The sequence below is a fragment of the Lactuca saligna genome, chromosome 4 (genome assembly GCF_052625555.1).
Source record: "Lactuca saligna cultivar CGN05327 chromosome 4, ASM5262555v1, whole genome shotgun sequence".
NCBI lineage: Eukaryota > Viridiplantae > Streptophyta > Magnoliopsida > Asterales > Asteraceae > Lactuca > Lactuca saligna.
In genome coordinates this window covers 90,675,482-90,694,792 of record NC_136420.1, presented here as the reverse complement: position 1 = coordinate 90,694,792, position 19,311 = coordinate 90,675,482, and the positions used below count along the sequence as shown (strand labels likewise).

Below are 19,311 nucleotides of genomic sequence, written 5' to 3'. Positions count from 1 at the left end.
AAAGTTATAACTTCCCACTACCTGCTACACGCTACCAGCTACCAGCTACTCGCTTCCAGCTAACAGCTACTTTCTCTAAACACGCCCAAAATCTACTAACATTAATATATCTTGACTTTCTTGAAAATGTAAACATAATAATCGTAACAAAATTGGGTAAATATCCCTTAATCGGGGGATAAATGTGGTGGATAATAATGACATATTTGTTACCATATAAGAAGAGTATTTATGAGTATGAGTTGTAAAATGAAATTTAAATTGGAGAACCAAAAACATTGACACGCGGCGTATTATTGATTTAATAGCGTGACACATGGTAAAATAAGATTAACCCTATTCATTTATTAGATAGAAGGATATTTTTTAAATAAAGTGTTGTCAACGACATACTTATACTATAGAGTAAAGTACAAAACTTATCCCTACAATATGAAAAATTATGTCTCTCGTTCTAAAAGAATTTAATTACAGAGATCGTACACACCATTTTCGGTTGATAAATCGTCTAACTTAATGGTATAACCATTAAATCCTATATTTATCATATTTACTCATACAATATAAACATTCTAAATATAAGCATTCTATGATATGATTCTATCTTTTACAACAAGGATTACATGTAAAGCTTAGCCACGCATCCTTTAAACACTTATTTCCATAAAACAACACACAGACGATTATTGTTTCTTTGATCATCCACCATTCCACCCCCATCCGCCTACTGAGTTTTGCAAGTTCTTCATAACTATTCCTGTCATTTATAAATATCTTTTATCTTCCCATATTTCATATAACAAAAAAACACTTTCTTACATAAACCGGAAAAAAAAAATGGCGTAACATTATCCTATAAAAAAAATCAGTTTATTGCATAAACACACAATTAATGAATTAACTCATTATAATATATATATATATATATATACCTCGGACTCCGAGATGTTTGTTGATGAAGAAGTCGTGTCTATGTCTCCTTGTGTATCTGAAATCCGTGCTTCCGATTTCTCATTGGAGTACCTAAAAAAAGTCAATATATCAAATTGTGCATTATCTAGTTGTACTGTACAATGGCATGATGCAGAATTAAAAATAGAGATAGAAAATTAGAGATACTTACGTGGAGAGTATGGTTACCCACACAAGCTCAACACAATCCACCCAAAGAAGTCTTTGCTCAATAGGAACCACACCATATGTTATTAGATGTGCAAATGGCCATAGCTTCCATCCCGCCTATATCAAATCAAGAAACTAAACTTTTACTCATAAATAATATAATAGAATACAGGTAAATATCTGTAAGTATGTTGTATGATATGCTTACTGTTAACATGGGGAAGAATGTTGCTTTGAGTTCATTGGAAATATTGGTGGGGGACTCAAATCGTAATAATCCCAAAACCACAAAATAGATGCTGTTCCAAATCGCTGACCATACTGTTTGGTCAAATGCAATTTTTGCTGGAACTACCCACCAGTCTTTCCAAGGGATAAGAGCCTAGAAACAACATAACAAAATTTTAATCGAGTGGTGTGGGTATAAATAATTGGGTGATTTTCAGGATGATATGCTATAATAAACAAATAAATGAAAGTATGTTGTTATTGTTAATTTGAATAAATGTGTCATCACCTCGCATATTTGGTAATAGAAATGGGAAAGAGATCCGTGGAGAGTGAATCCTACAAGGCCCGATCGAAACAACCGAGTCCTGTCGAACTCAAATAGAGGCTTCCCTTCGTAACACTACAAATTCATTTAAAAGAAAAAAGATAAAATTAGTTTACTCTTTTTACAAATATATGAAATGTAATTTACCTTTTTGTTACCATAATTACGTTTTTATTGATAATAGCAATAAGTAAGGGTAAAGTATATTGTTTTTCTTTGCAATTTATTCTTAAAAAACATTTATAAATGTTGAAAGTGGAAAAAAGAACATATTGAAAAGCTAAATTCAGCAAGAAATTTGGGAGTAAAGAAGTTACTTGTGCAATCCAATCGCCTATAGAGTAAACAACACCACTTATCATCATCTTAGCCAAAACAGGATTTTCTTTAAGAGCTTCTTCATAAGCAATCCAATTGTGCTCAGGAGCATATCTTAGTATCTCGTAAAGGGTCCATCCCTATATCACATGAGTAAAACAAGATAATTCATACATTAGAACTTCAAAAATCTTAAATTACATAGCTACCCCTAGCTTTAAGTAGTTTATTATATGATCGTGATACATATTCTTTAGGTTACAATAATAAGTGCTCATTACAGTAATTCTGCCATATTGAATGCCACAGGGGACGCCATGTCAGTGCCAGGTAGATATAAGTAAACAAATTCTACCATATTGGATGCCACTGTGGACACCAAGAAGGATTCAATGGTGGTTTTTCGGTTGAAATACACCCAGATGATGTAATGAGAACACACAAAATTGTCCGTTGGTTTATTGATTACAAATTAAAGATAAGTCGCCTAAAAAGAAAATTAGGTATGATTGGTTTTCGTGACATTAACCAAACAAGTTATCTCCAAATTTATATACAGAAGTGAGAAATTACACGCATCCAACACAACTATTTAGAAGTAAGTGAAGCTCATGAAAGAACTGAAATCAAAACTCACATGCCAATACTCATGATCGATGGTGAGCAGCCTAGTGACAGCAAGAGTACCAAAACCAAGAACAATAGAAGCATTAACTGCTTTACCCATAAATCTATCAATTTCTTCCGACCCATCTCGACCAACAAATTCCTTGTCTCCCCCTTCAAATCCATTTCCACTTTGCTCGTTTTGTTTGAGATCGGAGATGCTAATCTTTTCCGTAACCACTTCCCTGTCCTCTGCGATGGATTTGATCAGTACATGACTGTTTCTTGATTGAGTGAAACATTTAGATGAAGAGAAGGATAAGGGGGTTGAAGATGAGATGGGTCTTTTCGGTGGAGAGAGTTTGCAGGTTGAGAAGACGTAATTGCTGATGGAAGCCATGGTTGAGGGTTGTTTGATCAATATGAAGTTTTGGTTTTTTGCCCTTGATCAGGAAATTAGCTATTTTTATATTTTATGCTGAATTACAAAAGTAGTCCTTTAAGTTTTTGGGGTTTGGGCATTGCGACGTGGGATTAGAATTATCTTTACATTTTCCTCTCCTCGTCGACACACAAATCACATGTACAACCAAAGTTTGACTTAAAACAAAGAATATAAGTTTGACTTTGCAATCTTCTTTTCCCACGAAGTTTATGCCCAAAAAATTTTTCTCAATCCGTTGTGACGAATTTTAAATAAGAAAAATGCTAAATCGGAATAAAACTAAATGAACTTTATACAATTTTATTATTGAGAAAACACATGGTACATTAACGAGACTATTGTTTAAAAGATGTTTTTGTATTTTGATTTGTGTAATAAGATAGTATGTTGCGAATTGTCTGAGACTAATGGGGATAGTTGGTGTGTTTTGTTCTAGATATCGATAGCTTGGAGTGTTGTCCAACTTTTCCTAGTTTTCCTGAGCAATAAGAGAATGTTATATAAGTCTTAGATGTTTACCGATTAGATTCCTAGTCATATGCGGTTTGTTCGGTATATATATGTTCGATAGGATCATGTAAACATGTATTGGAGTTTTGAGTTATAAGTTTCTTTAATACAAATACTTGCGAGTTTATGCAACATACTATTATTATTACATCATGTTCAACTTTAATTGGTATTAGAGCACGAAGGCTAGATCAATACTCAACCATTGATGACAGGAGGAGAGCCTTCGAACCCACCAGTAAAGGAACCGACCTCATTAACGTTTCAATGTCCAACACTAAACATAACAAGTTACTTAATATGGAGAATGCGCAAGGTTCTAAATAGCATGAGGCGTGGCGTGGCGGCATGGTCAAACCTCAAGCTTAACAAGCTATGACGTTTTTCAAGGCGTAATGTAAGGCGGCGATTTTGTATTAATTTAAAATTATATTACCACATAAATATAAATTTATATTAAATATAACTACTTTTTATAAGTGTTAGATCAATAACTAGTAACAAAAATTTAACGAAAACCACAATACATGTATCTCCGATTAGAAAAGACATAACAAAGAGCAAAAAACCGTGTCTCAAACGAAAAAACACGCACCATAACACGCCATGGCGCGCCATGGCGCGCCATATCACGTCTTGCCACGCGCCACGCCTAATAGCAACGTTATGAGGCTTTTCGTAACGGCGGAGCCACGCCTCACGCCATGGCACGCCTTGGCGTGCGCCTTTTAGAACACTGAGAATGCGTATGGACGTACTTCTTGGGATCCATGGTTTCTAGGATGTGATCGATCCTAAATGATGTGAAGAAAAACAACATCGTGAAAGGATTGTTATTTCAATCAATTCCAGAAATTTTAATTCTTCAAATCAATAACCTAAGAACCGGTAAGGAGCTATGGGATGCGATTAAGACTCGAAACTTAGGGGTTGATCGAGTAAAGGAAGCCAGACTCCAGACACTAATCATAGAATTCGAAACCTCAAGATAAGTGATACCAATACAATAGACGATTTCACAGAAAAATTATCAGGGATTGCTTTGAAATCTACTTCACTATGAGAGGTCATGGTTGAAAAGAATCTTGCGAAAAAGTTTCTTACAAGCCACAAGGCGATTTATTCATATTGTAATAGCTTTTGAGCAAGTCTTGGATCTTAAAACGATAGGTATTGAGGACGTGGTTGGTCGCTTAAAAACCTATGAGGAAAGGATCAAAGGTAAGGGTAAAACATTCGTATTACAAGCAAAACTACTTTATTCCAAAACTGAATCCTCCAACAAAAATAGTGATTCATCAAGAGGTAGAGGTCGGGGTTCGAGCTATTGAGGTCGTGGTCATGGCGGTGGACGTGGTCGAGGTAACACCTAAAATCATGCTTACTCATAACCCTCCAAAAATCAAGAAGATCAAAAGCCAAAGAGAAAACAACATGAACAAATAAATCTCTCAAATATCTAGTGTTACCATTGTGACAAGTATGGATACTTCGCTTCTAGATGCCTGAATCGAACCAAAAAACATGAAACAAACCTCAAGGAGATGCAAGAATGGGACATGAATCACGAAGAAGGAGTGTTTTTCATGATGAATGAAATTCAAGAAATGGTGTTCTTGAACAAAGACAAATACATCCCTCCAAAGATTGAGCCCAACACCGATAAAGACAGAGTTTGGTACTTAGACAATGGTGTAAGTAATACATGACCGGTAACTACTCATATTTTTCTGAATTAAATAAACAAATAACTACAAGGGTGAGGTTTTGAGATGGGTCATGTGTTAGTATTAAAGGAAAACAATCAAATTTTTCTAAGGAAAAAATGGTGAGCAAAAATTGATGAAAGATATTTATTACATTTCCTCCCTTCTTAGTAATGTAATAAGCCTTGGGCAATCTACAATATTTTGGTTGTGACATTCGAATGAGAGGAGATTTCCTAACTATGTGAGATGGAGATGGAATGTTACTTATGAAAGTCCTGAGAAGTGCAAATCATCTCTATAAATTCAATTAAAAGTCGGAAAACCATATAATGTAGTTGTTATTGATCGAGTATATGAAACGAAATCAGAGTTTGGGATGAATTATGAACACAAGATGTAAATATGATATGTATGACTTGATTACAGTTTAAGAGGATACAGGGAAATATAGAGAGTACAAGTCGAAGACTCCAAGAACTTCTCTAACTCTACTACTCTAGTACACATCCCATATTTATAGAGATAAAAAAAAGAGTAAATTATACGAATGGTCCCTATGGTTTAGGGTAATTTACGTGTTTGGTCCCTAACTTATTTTTTTAACTCAGAAGGTCCCTACTGTTTGTTTTTGTTACGCGCTTGGTCCCTATCTGACCTAAAAAGACTATTATGCTCTTGATTTTTTTAATTTATTTAAATGAACACTCCCCTAATCTCATCCCCTCACCTTACTTCACCTACCCCATTATTTTTTTCTCTTTAAATAATAGTCTTTTTAGATAAGATAGGGACCAACCGCGTAACAAAAATAAACAGTAGGGATCAAACGCGTAACAAAAACAAACCATAGGGACCTTCCGAGTTAAAAAAATAAGTTAGGGACCAAACACGCAAATTACCCCAAACCATAGGGACCATTCGTGTAATTTACTCTAAAAAAAATATACAAAAACATATAAGGGACTAAAATTTTACAGCTTCAATACAAACTCTGTCCTTATACAAAACATACAAACTAGCTTTCAAAACTTAGTCTGACCTAGACAGATTTCGACACCTCACAACTACATTCGATCTCAACATATAGCTAAAATTCATGAGGAATCATAGTTATGGCACGCACAACTTGGCCACATCAATTTTGGAGCGGTAAACTTGATGCACAAGCTACCTGTTGGGATTTTATTCAACAATTGTTTAAAAAACATAAACAATGCAACAGGAGACTTAAGATTTGAACAAAAATAAAACTAGTTTTATTCCCACAAATGATCATTTTGCAAGAGTTATTGATATGTGCATATCTATACATTACTAGAAAACAACCCTTTAATGACACACAAACAATGACACTCGCTAATAGAGGACGCGTATTTATGTGTGCCCTAAAAAATAATGTCAGTTTTTCAAAATTTAAAGGATAGAATCATGATATGCTAATGTTTGTATTTCTGTCAATTGAGATGAAATCATTCATGTCACGGGTGCTTATACTTCACGTTCGTATGATAAAACCCTAACCGTAAAAAGCACCATTCTCTAGGTTGAGAGCAATGATTCCATCAAGAATGTCAAATACATGATCCATGTTCCTCTTTCTCTTCTATTCTTACCTCTAATTTTGATTTTGAAACTTCTCATCTTCTCCTCTATAAAACCCTAACCGGAAAAATCATACGGGTTTCAATTGTGATTTCCTCCTCCATACTCGATCCCTACTTCTACTCTCTAAGCATCTCAGGTAGGATCCGTTCTTTCTCCCTTTTTCTCCTTCTTTTTCTTTGTTTTCTCAGGTACGACATCATTCTCCCCTCACTTTTCTACTTGTGCATCCCATTCTGATACTTTTCTACTTGATACAATCATCGACGATTCAAAACCATCAAACGCTTCAGCATCTATCGTATTCGGGGAATTCATCCTAATCCATTAACACCTTTCATTTTTCATTAAAAAACCCTAATTGACTTGGCAAGTTCATGAACCAAATGTAGCACATCCCAAACTGGGGATTTAACCAAACCCGATAGAGCCATTGACGGAATCTTTGGATTCGGTCAACAAGGACTCTCGGTAATCGTGCAGCTTTCTTCACAAGGGATCGCTCCAGATGATTTCTCTGATTGTCTCGTCGGAAACGGTGGTGGTGGTGGGATTCTGGTTCTAGGTCAGATAATCGAGCCAACCATGGTGTATACTCCATTAATCCAGTCAAAGTAAGTTCTCTTTTGCTTATCTCTTATCATAAAACATTAACAATGCTTCGATGATTTTAAGATCGCAAGACTATCTTCTTCAACAGAACTCGATGGTACAGGTATTGTTGTTTCCATTTATACCCTTTTCCCTGAAAATTCTATTTTGTATATTTACTTCTCCTTTTGATTTCAGGATCTTCTGATTTTGGCTTGCAGTCATGCTGTTTCCATTTATACCCTTGTCCCTGGGGAGTATCCTTATATTCTTATACAAATTTCGCATCTTTTATATTTATAATTTTCTTAACTTTTCTATCTCTCTGCAATTATATTTAGTCGATTGGATCCAAGAGAAAAACTCGTTATAGGTTGTCAAAAAGCAACAAATTTTGCTGAAACATAGGTATAATTCTTTTAACACACACATATATACATACATACATTTATGCTTTTTGATAATATTATTCTTGAGTAGATTAGATGTATAATTGGAAACAACAATACTTGTACCATCGAGTTCTCTGATGAGGTGTTTCTTATGATAGCCAATTTGAAATCAAGTTCTAAAGTATGTTGTCACTATTTCTTGTAAATTATAGCTTTATGAAATCAAATGGCACATGACATATATGATATATGATTTGGCATTTGGCAGAGAATGTGGAGAAGACTACAATTTGTGAGCTTAAACTCGATGAAGCAAATGTTAAGCACTTTAAGGAAGCTATTGACAATAACTATTGGTTTGAGTTTTTCATGGGTACACCTTCTAGACTTTTCTTCTTTCTTTTGTACTTGAATTACACTTTTCTTCCCCCACATTCTTATTTCTCCCACATTTTCTTTGCGATTTCAATTTCTTTGGTCTCTGCTGCATTGGAACATAAATTCAGATGATCTTCCATTATGGGGTATGCATCTACCAAACCCTTTTTGTATCTTCAATTTACTTTATAACTAGTATTTTAATCCCATTTTTATTTTGTTATCGTGGAACTATTGTTGGCCCTATAGGATTTGTTGGTGAGCTACATTCTAATAGGAACAGTGATAACAAGCATATGATATTGACACATAAGAATATCACTCTTCAATACAACAAAGAACAGTTCTCCAAATTTTAATCATATATGAACTTTTACACTATAAAAGCTTCTCATAGTCACACCGTTTTAATATTTTTACATCATGATTTCTTGTTATTGCAGATCATTCATGTCAACCTCACTCAAGAGAACCCAAAACCCTTGGAAGTTGGGAAAACTCTGGACATGACTTACTCAGTCAAATGGACAGAAACCAACATCACATTTGCACGCCGATTTGAAGTTTACCTGGATTACCACTTTTTTGAGCATCGGGTGAACACTAAAAGTCTGTAACTCATGTTTTAAGTTCCACTCACTGGGGTATAACTGTCTTTTTGTGTCACTGCAGATTCATTGGTTTTCCATATTCAATTCATTCATGATGGTTATCTTCTTGACTGGATTGGTTTCCACGATTCTGATACGGTCTCTTAGAAATGACTATGCAAAGTATGCTCGGGAAGATGATGATCTGGAGAGTCTGGTAATGTGTAATAATGAATTTGGTAAGTTATTGCAATGAAGTTATATATGGGCTATTGAAGTGTTTAGTTTTTAGGAAAGAGATGCTAGTAAGGAATCTGGTTGGAAGCTTGTGCATGGAGATGTTTTCAGGCCACCTTGCAATTTGGTTTTGTTGTCAGTAGTTGTTGGAACTGGTGCTCAATTGGCACTATTGATTCTTCTTGTTATATTGTTTGTAATTGTTGCAACATTATATATTGGGTACGTTATTCTTATGTATCACATGATATGACATAACAGGTTATGATGCATTTCACTTTGAACTGGGATTGATGTCTTAATGAGACAAAAATTGAAATTGGTTGCCCCTTTGGATACACTCTTGATCTCTTATCTATGCAAAAGACATGAATACCCTCTTCATCATCACTGATGAAAATGGCCCTACAAAGCTTGTAATCAGATTTCCACACTTGAATACCTTTATTTCAGAAAGTGTTAAATGCTAGAAATAGCAACAAACTTTCATTTATGTCTATTATGACATTGTACTATGAAATTCTATCTAATTATAGGTCATTCAAATACATAACCTTTTTCCCTTATACAAATGGATAGATAGATTTCTCAAATAAGAAAAAATTTAAAGCACAATGCTATAACTGTTTAGATCTTTTAAAGTATAATGCTTAATAAGAGAAAAATGTTACAAGCACTTTCACTCGTACTATTACAACATTGTGTTGTTTTAAAAATCTAGTCGATTATAGCAATATCATTTTTATTCAAAGCATTTTTCACTACTATAACTGGATAGATCTTTCAAAGCATAATAATGTCGGCCATAACAAGAAAAAAGAAATCGAACTTCAATGCTATAACTGGATAGATATTTCAAAGTACAAGGCCTTAATAAGAAAAGAAATATAAGTACAATTATGTAATTGAAACAAATAGAAGTAAAATGTTGCACTGCACAGATAAATGAAAGTACAATGTTATTACTTGTTTTTTTCCCTTTCAGAAAACAAAGACCTGCTTACCTTAATCCTGATAAAGTGTGGTGATGATGATGAAAATTGTCATGTTGTAAGTGTAAATTTTTTTTTTCGTTATCAGGAGAGGAGCAATTGTGACAACATTGATAGTTTGTTATGCTCTCAAACCAGCTTCTACTTTGGATACACGGCCATGTTCTGTCTCGGTTTAGGAATCCTCTGTGGTCAATAGTTAAAACTTATAACTTACGAGTTGATGTATTTATCTATCAAGTGTTACTGAATCTTGGTTGATGATATTTGCAGTAGCCGTTGGGTATTTGGGGTCGAATCTGTTTGTGAGACGGATCTACCAAAATATCAAGTGAGATTGATTGATTGATGGAAGGAAAGATTCCCCGGTTTTGTAGTTTAATGTGTGGATACCAAATCAAGGGTCTAAATGGGGATTGATTATATATATGTAAGCTATGCTTTGAGGAGAATTAGTTTTCATGGGAAGGAAAGGAATGTAGAAGATTGCAATGCTATCGTTTTCTTATTATCAACAGAAAGGGGATAGGGGTGGGGGTGGAGGTGGCATGGTTGAGTTGAAGATTGTTGAATAAGTTGTTTTATACATGTTCTATTGTATTCTTCTTATTCATAGGCGATTTCAAAAAGTAAACACTCTTAACTCTGTTTTATTTTTATTTCTTTTATGATCATCGGTTATAAGCCTCAAAATTAGACATTATCTTCCTTGTTTTAGGGATATTAATGTGATTTTATCTTTATTATTATTTTCACTTGATGGCTATGTGGTTTAGCATAAGTCTGAATTATCTAATGACTTCTGTTATGAAACAGAAAGAAGAGAAGACCTTGAGAGTAAGATAAGCATGACAGCTTATCTAATGACTTATGTTATGAAACAGAAAGAAATGATGGTTGACAACTTCAATAGAGGTATTAAATTTCTTAATTTTCATCAGTTTAACCGCAGTATCTACTTTTCTACATGTCTTTCTGTGATAGCAAATTCCTAACTATGTTGTTCATTAGATATATCAAAATGGTGCAAGAGAAGGAGAATGTGCAGCTTAAAAGGATTAACACAGGGTATGAAAAAACCAAATTACAGCTGGAAGACCATGAAAAGAAACTAAGAGCACATGAAGTGATAAACGAACGTGAGAATAAAAAGTTTGACACTGAGAAGAAAATGGTATTAAGATCCACTGTTGGCAATTTTGGAGTAGAAGAAGGTAAATGATAAAATGTTGAAGTTGGCTGGAAATCACAAGGTTTTTTAGCAGCTTTTTATTTTCCTTTTTTCAGATGAGCATATGTTTGGATTATGTTTCTATTTTATTTTAGTAAATAAGTTATGAATAATTGTACAGAAAGAAAAAGAGAAACTTCACCAGAAGATTATTGTGCTTCAAAAGAAGCTTGATGATAAGCAATGATTGGAGCTAGAGATCAAACAGATAGAAAGAACCATGGAAGTAATGAAGCACATAACTCATGAAGATGTTGAAGCAATGAAGAATTTTGAGTCGATAAAAGAAGATCTGAAAGAAAACGAAGAGGAACTTGAGGATTTGGAAGAGCTTAATCAATCATTGGTAATTAAAGAAAGACTAACTACAAGAAAAAAAGCCTTTTACGACGCGCAAAATACGACGCTCATTGATCTATGTTACGCAAAGGAGAGTGACATTAGAAAAATGTCATCTCTTCAAAAAATTTAAGGATAGAAGACACACATTATTGCGCGCCCTTAAATTAGTGTCTAAAAAAAACACGGAGGGCACCTATAATAAAATGCGCGTCGTCTAAGGATGTCGCTTTATAATTTTTAATGGAACGCGCGTTCCATCCTTTAACAGTAGGGGGAAATGAAATTCTGAAAAAATTAAAAATCCCGCCTTCCTTTTTTTTCTCCTTTCCCTCTTGCCCTGGACGCTCCTTCCTTCCCCCTCCCGACATTGACTGCTGCTTACTTCTTCCCTCACTTCTACCTACTGGAACCACCATATCTCCCACTCGATGTTGAAATTGTTAGAAAAAGCCCTAATTATACTCTCAAGTCTAAATACAGAAAAAAATACAAGATGGTGAAGAAGTAGCAGTAGAAAAAGCCCTAATCAGAGGTGGTCCTGTTCTTCATTGTTTCTTCGATGTTGAAATTGTTAGAAAAAACCCTAATCGGAGGTGGTCCTGTTCTTCCTCCCACCACGATTCCCAGCTTTTGTTCGCCGGAACACCGATTCCACCGTGGTTTCTGATCCACGCTGACCAGTCGTCCCAGTCTTCAACGATTTTCTGCGATTCAAATCCGGATGGGTTGAAAAGAAAAGGGGCGAACAGCCACGACACGACTAGGAACCACATTGAGATGCTTAGGTGGCTCTGTATTTGGCGCCGCCGTGGAGAATTGTGCGACCGAAATAGTGAAGTTTGGTGCCAAGAGAGAAGGTGAAGAAGACAGCGGAGAGCTGGAGGTTCATGATTATTAGGTCACCGAGTGCAGTTCTGAAGCCTCTTTCGAGTCCGATCTCCATAATCATCGGTAACGCCATTAAAAGACCAAGTTGAACTACAGATTGAGAAGCCATGGCTGCTTTCAAAGGTTTATCTCCTTGCATCTTTGCTGATTTCATAATCGCTTTTTCTAATCCACTTAAACAGAGATATAATCTCCCATATAAGAACGCATACACAGTAAGCATCACCATCTGAAACATAAGATAATTTGTCATTTTCTTTAGACTTTAAACTGTTAGACACACACACACACACACACACACACACACATATATATATATATATATATATATATATATATATATATACAGATATTAATTAATTTACCATTGAGCTAACGTCGTCCTAGTTCCTAGATGGTGTTTGTGTGTGCATAGACACACACGAATGTGGAGTCTCCAAAGCTGTTGATATCATAGACAACATCATAAAGGATCCTTCAAGGGCACAATTGCTAAAGTTTTTCATGTCTGATGGAGATCTTTCAAAAGAACTTGATGACAGATTTGGCTCTTAGTGTGGGGATATTTTGGTCTTGATTGTTATTAGAACTTTTTAACTTTTAACTTTTATGATTTAGTAATGATTTATTCCTATTTTTATTTTGTAACAGGCTTCGGTTCCCACGAACGAATCTGATAGTGATTGACCAGGTTCAACAAAGTCAAACGTTCATATTTTGATAGAGGTAAATACCAGAATACAAAATGAAACTAAAAACAATAATTTATAAAATGAAAATGATCCAGTATTTACAAAACCAATAACAATCGATACATCAATATGTACAACAACTTACATTACAATGAACCCGTATCGTTAACCATTCAAAATTGACATTGAAGAAACAATGAAAAGTTTTTACCTTTTGTTACTTTTCTAACTCGGTTTAAGCAAAAATTCACCTTTTTTTTTACTGGGATTGCAGCTGTGTACTTACAGTGGGCAGGAACATTTTACCAAAGAAAAGAAGGAAGAATGATTTCAAGAGGAATTGGAATTGTGATCATCTGCGACTAATGTGGGTATTTGACCTTGATTGACAAAAGTCAATCTTGTTTAATCTCAAACAGCAAAGAATTTTCTCGGGTAATTCTTCTGGTTTTTGAGCCTGTATGTTTTTTTTAACAAGAAAAAATATTAGGGAGGGAAAAAGTTATAATAGTTTGAAAATACATCAACAATTCATGATTAGATTTAGATTACCTGAATTGTTAAGCCGAGATTCATAATCCCGTGTTTTAGACGTTCACGAAATGCATCCAATCCTTTTCTTGCTATGTAACTAAATCGATGAATATCAAGGTCAATTTCAAAGTAATTTGATCCCTTAAAGAAGTTGTGTTGGGGGCGTGAGAACATGGCTCCATATAATCAACAGAGTGAAGGGGACAAAAATATTAGTACTACTACTCCTCCTGTTGTTGCTGCACAAAGCAAACCAAATCTGAAAAAGATTCAAATGATGTCTAAAACAACAGGTGAAGATAATATTCAAAGCATAAAAACTTATGTTACTGAATTAAAAGAACGTGTGTCAAAGTTACAATACCAAAAACAGCTACTTGTCTGCCAGTTTAGTTACAATTTAGAAAGAAAGTAAGTTTTTACTAAAATTCCGAAAATGCCCTTTGTAAAATTATTGTTTTGGTTTGAACAGGCATTCGAGGTAGAGGAAGCAAACGATGGTGGTGGTGGTGGGGCCTCTGATGAGACGGATTTTGTGGAGGAAATGGAATATCCTATCATGCCACGTCACCTTGTCTTATGTCAGGTACCTATGGAACAAGCTTGTACTCCTCGAATAATAGTATTGCAATCACTCATATTACCATAAATTTCAATCCTATAGACTTACAATGCAATTTCGTTCTAGGTATAATTCCATCAATGATATACAACCAATAAAACTACTTTTGTCAAACACATATATGTACACTACACTAACGGCACACCTGTTGGATTAGGGTCTGATATGTGTTCTACAGGTGTATAATCGTACTGCCATCCCACTGGATTCATCCCCGTTGCTTTCTTTCTTTTTACATTTGGCCATGTCGGCTATCTACGTGTCATTTCCTACAAAATATCCGTTTGTGATAATAATTTAAAAATAAAATAAAAATAAAAAAACTCTTTTGTAAAAATGTATGGGCCGAACAAGAAAGAGTGCATTTTAATTGATTCATCAATTAACTTTTTTTTATAAGGTGTAAGTTAATTATCGTTCGATATAATCGACTTTGATCGATAAAAGTTGAAATGCAATAAATATGATCAAGGTTTTCTAGAGATAATGCATAATTAAAAGGTTCCCTAAATAATGTACTGATGAAACGTGGCTTTCGCATGTCGGCATACTTTTTTGTTTGACTTGATGGGCTTTCTTGGTTAACCACTTAATCTGGACAGCTTAGTGTATCAAAACACCAACCCTTCCCCTACTTGCCCTTAATATTTTTTCCACCAACTTCTCTCATGTTAAAATTGATGATGATTATGAAATCTGTTTGTTGGGATGTAAGGGTAAAATGGTCATTTGGTCTTAGGGGCTGTTTTATAGTTGCTAACCATTCAGCCACTTTACCATACAAGACTTGATGGGAAAATAAAAGAAAAAAGAAACAGTCCCTGAATTATTTGTATTGATTCATGATTGATACCTTGTGTTTTCCCATTCCAGGTAACAGTTTCAAATTCGAATCCAAACATAGTAATGGTTGGATTTCGTGTCCCTGTGGGGAACACATTAGCAAACCATATACCCTCTGAGATAACAATTTTCCAAAGAGTTATAAAACTAGACGAAGGCATGAGGTCATGGTATGACATCCCATTTACAGTTGCAGAATCCCTTCTAGCTGATGAAGAAATTACAATCTCCATAGGAACAACTTTCAACAGATCAACTTTACCAAGAATAGACACTTTAGAAATTTATGGTAGAGTAAAGGATGAATTTGGTTGGAAGGAAAAAATGGATGCAGTACTGGACATGGAGGCACGTGTGCTTGGTAGCAGTTCTTGGGTTTCAGGATCTGGGAAAAAACGTTGCATTGGTCAAGTTACTCCTATTGAAGAACAGGTTGTTTCAAGCCGTTTTGCCTAAATGAGAAATATATTATCAAGTACACAAGTCACTTCTCTACTTCAGTTTTTTATATTATGCTTTTACGAATTTACAATCACAGGGACAACAGATGCAAATGAGGAATCTTCACGATCACATGCCATTCTTCGTTTATAAATCTTGCAGGAAATGAAAGAGGTGCAGATACAACTGATAATGATAAGAAAACAAGGTAAAGGTTGGAATATAGAATGGAATGGAATGGAATGAGTCATTCCTTCCATTTCTTCCCTCTCTATTTTTCTCTCTCTCTTTTATTCTAATGATCAAAGTTCTTGTTTTTAATATCAGTTTCCCTGTTCTCTTTTATACTTGATGCACCTTTTATTTGCAGGCTTGGCCTGTGCGTACTCCAAGGCCTGTTGCTGATACCCCTCTTCTTACTGGACAGGTAAGTTTCAAATCTTTTTGTTGTGGATTTCTTATAGTTTCTTTTTGTTGTGGATTTCTTATAGTTTACTTAGCTTCTTAAATCAAAGAGTATAAAGCTTTCCTAATGTGTTCTAATAATTAAGAAAATGGTGTTTTTTTGAAAAATGCTTCTCAATTTATCTTATTAGGAAGAATGGAGAATTGGCCTCAAATCATATGTTTTTTTTTCCAGTAACTTCCACTTCCTTCATGGGTTTGTAACAATACTGATGGACTTTGCTATTTTGTTGTATGGTGTATTACCTTGGATATAATTTGTTTTTACAGTTTTCTCTTTTTATTTAATTTAAATTTGGATATAAGTTTGTAACACATGGGATTTATGATTGCAGCAAACAATCTTTCTTTTCTTTCCAGACATGATTAAAGGCATGTTTTTGGTTGTAGTTATTGGACCACCTGTTGTGGTTGCCATCATTTTAATAGTACAAGTATTATTCTATCTCTGAGAAATTTCATTTGCCATGTCATCAAAAGTTGCCAGATGGACTATTATCTTTCATGTTTGAGTTGGTTCTCAACTTGTAGAAGAATAACATAAAATATTTTGGCATCTGAGTGTAAAAAATAATATTTGAACTCATAAGTTCCTTAATAATACTTTATTGTGTTACATGTACTTTATTACTTACTCATAATATATAATTCAATCTGATTATTGATTATGTTTGGTGAGATCATGTTCTCTGTTCTTGATGCTGCATCTGATAGGGAACCAAAAGTTAGGACTTTTTTTCCCCCTGACACTTGAAATAACAAGGTAAGGAGAGCATTCTAAACATTCTGGAAACTTTAAAAGAAGACGGAAATAGGGTCTTGTTCAATGCTTTAGCTGGAAACTTTAAAATATTTTCACCCTTTTATTTAATATTTTTGTGATTGAATGAAAGTCTTAATGAAAGTAATTGACAACCCTTTCTCTGTAAATGATGTTGTGATTGTGGGAGAGGTGTTGTGTTTTTCTCTGTTGCTAGGTAACCTTCTCAACAACAACATTCTACTTAAGCAGGTGAGTAATCAAGATTAAGGGAGACTTGTAATCATGTTTGACATTCCTTTCCAGTAAGAAATAGAGTTGTATGATTATTTGTTAGTTTTATAGGAATGTATAACCCATGTTAGCAATGTATTATTTTTGTTTAACATTTGAATGATTCTTTGTATGACATTACAATTTGTGTAATTTATTTTATTTTTTGAGTATGAAATTTTATTTTATATTATGCAATGGATTGTATTTTTTGTATATGGTATTTTATTTCTATTATGAGAAATTAAATGAAAATTTAATTTAAAAATTAATAAATATATAAATTTATTTTTTTTAAACATTTAAATTTACGATACGCAAAAATGTGTGTCATCTTCATTTATGACATGGCCTTTCTTGACAGGGGCTTTCTTGATACGCATTGCGTGTCATTAACACGCGCGTCGTAAGGTTACGACACGCGAATGCGTGTCATCTTCCTTTATGACAGGGCCTTCCTTGATACGCATTGCGTGTCGTAAACGCGCGTCGTAATTGCGCGTCGTAAATGAGCGTCGTAAATGCGCGTCATCTATAGACGATGCGCAAAAGCGCGTCGTCTCTCTTTATGACAGGGCCTTCCTTGACACGCATTTGCGCGTCGTCTGAGCCTTTTACGACGCGCAATGAGCGTCGTAAAAGGCCTTTTTTCTTGTAGTGACTAATCAATGATGATTTATAGGATGCTCGCAAAGAGTTGATTTCTGTGAGCTTCTTTTCTTCCAACTTTACAAGCAATCATGTTTATTGATTTATAACAAAATAATGTAATTTACCTTTTTGTTATCCCACCTGATGTTTGGTTTATGTGAAACAGAATTTGAAGGAAATATGTGGTTTTGGTAGAAGCTTTAGAGGAAACACGACTCAAGCAAAAGCAAACAGAGAGAGAGTTGTTGGCACATAGTAAGCTAGATAATGCAACTGCATATAAATTTTGCTTCTCTTGAGTCCATTTTTGTCTTTACATTTACTCACTATTGGAATAATTATTTTTATTTGGCATATTAGTGAAATAAATTATCTTTGTTATTTATGGTATTTTATTGTGTATTATGAGATTTTTAATGTGTTATTTAATTTGAAAATTACTAAATCTATCAAAATATATAATTTTTAAAACATTTAACCTTATGACACACATAAATGTGTATCGTCTTTCTTTATGACATGGGCTTTAATGATATGCAATGCGAGTCGTAAATGTGCGTCGTAAAGCTACAACACACAAATATCTATCATCTTCACATATAAAGTATTTACAGGCTCAAATAGCACACAAATAGTATCTAAGGTCCGTCGCACATGTTAATGGGTCAATGAGGCCCAATAAACATGTAAATAGTATACAGGACCTATCACACATAGAAATGGATCACTAAGGCCCAATAACCTAGAAAATGATCAAATTAAATCCATTTGTTGGTTTATCATTGATTTTAGTTCAAGTATTCACTAAAATAGCATAAAAAGAAGAACGCATATAAAACCCATTCCTAGGCCCAATAAACATGTAAGTGGACCACTAAGGCTCACTATACGTATCTATTATTTCCAGGCACAAAAGGATGTGAATGTCTTTCCTAGACCCAATATACATGTAAAAGGACACTAAGGCCCACTAAACATGTACATTATTTCCAGGCCCAATAAGGATATGAATATCGTTTTTAACCCGTTTGTTATTGTTTTGTTTATTTTAGCTTGATTATATACAAAGTTGATATAAAAAGCCCACTTTTTTGTAAAAATGACGTTCTTGGCCCAATAAGCAAAAAAAAAAATTTACAATTAAGACCCAATTTTTGTAAGAATAACACTTTAATCTCCAATTTTGTTAAAAACTTGTATTGATGACTACTTTGTTGTAAAAATAACATTTTAAACCCATTTTTGTCAAAAATATCATTTTTGGCTTGGTTTTTGTGAAAATACACATTTCCTGGTTTTTGAGCTTTTCCAACCTAGTTATTTGAAAAATTGTAGAAAAATCATCGTAAGTCGAAATTTGGATCCATAAATTCTCAAAGTTTAGAAATTTTGTCTACTTTGTTCAAAAATTTTCTCATAATTTTTAATGGCTTCTAACAAGTGTGAAATTTCTCATCTTCAAAGGTTGGTCCGAAATTATTTCAAATATGATAGACAGTTTTGTAAAATTCGCAAAAATTG

At 34.2% G+C, this 19,311-nt stretch overlaps 1 protein-coding gene and 1 long non-coding RNA gene across 2 annotated transcripts; one reads left to right on the top strand and one right to left on the bottom strand.

The window, feature by feature from the left end:
- Positions 1-433: 433 nt before the first annotated feature.
- LOC145042367 (uncharacterized) lies at positions 434-3,054 on the bottom strand. Its single transcript, XM_078990763.1, has 7 exons — positions 2,634-3,054; positions 1,996-2,136; positions 1,640-1,753; positions 1,331-1,504; positions 1,124-1,239; positions 933-1,023; positions 434-757 (listed from the first exon to the last, which is right to left on the bottom strand). Exons 1-7 carry the CDS (start codon positions 3,000-3,002, stop codon positions 752-754), a joined length of 1,011 nt encoding a protein of 336 aa, XP_078846889.1. The 5' UTR covers positions 3,003-3,054; the 3' UTR covers positions 434-751.
- Positions 3,055-8,114: 5,060 nt separating this feature from the next.
- LOC145039028 (uncharacterized) lies at positions 8,115-8,523 on the top strand. Its single transcript, XR_013679695.1, has 3 exons — positions 8,115-8,224; positions 8,358-8,375; positions 8,479-8,523. It is a non-coding gene; the product is annotated as an uncharacterized LOC145039028 (long non-coding RNA).
- Positions 8,524-19,311: the final 10,788 nt, after the last annotated feature.

Excerpts from the sequence above, each read along its gene's own strand:
- LOC145042367 (XM_078990763.1), bottom strand. The coding sequence starts at position 3,002 with ATGGCTTCCATCAGCAATTACGTCTTCTCAACCTGCAAACTCTCTCCA. Across the intron at positions 1,240-1,330 it reads CATTCTTCCCCATGTTAACA|GCGGGATGGAAGCTATGGCC; the intron begins GTAAGCATATCA and ends GATTTGATATAG. Across the intron at positions 1,024-1,123 it reads TGGGTAACCATACTCTCCAC|GTACTCCAATGAGAAATCGG; the intron begins GTAAGTATCTCT and ends GACTTTTTTTAG.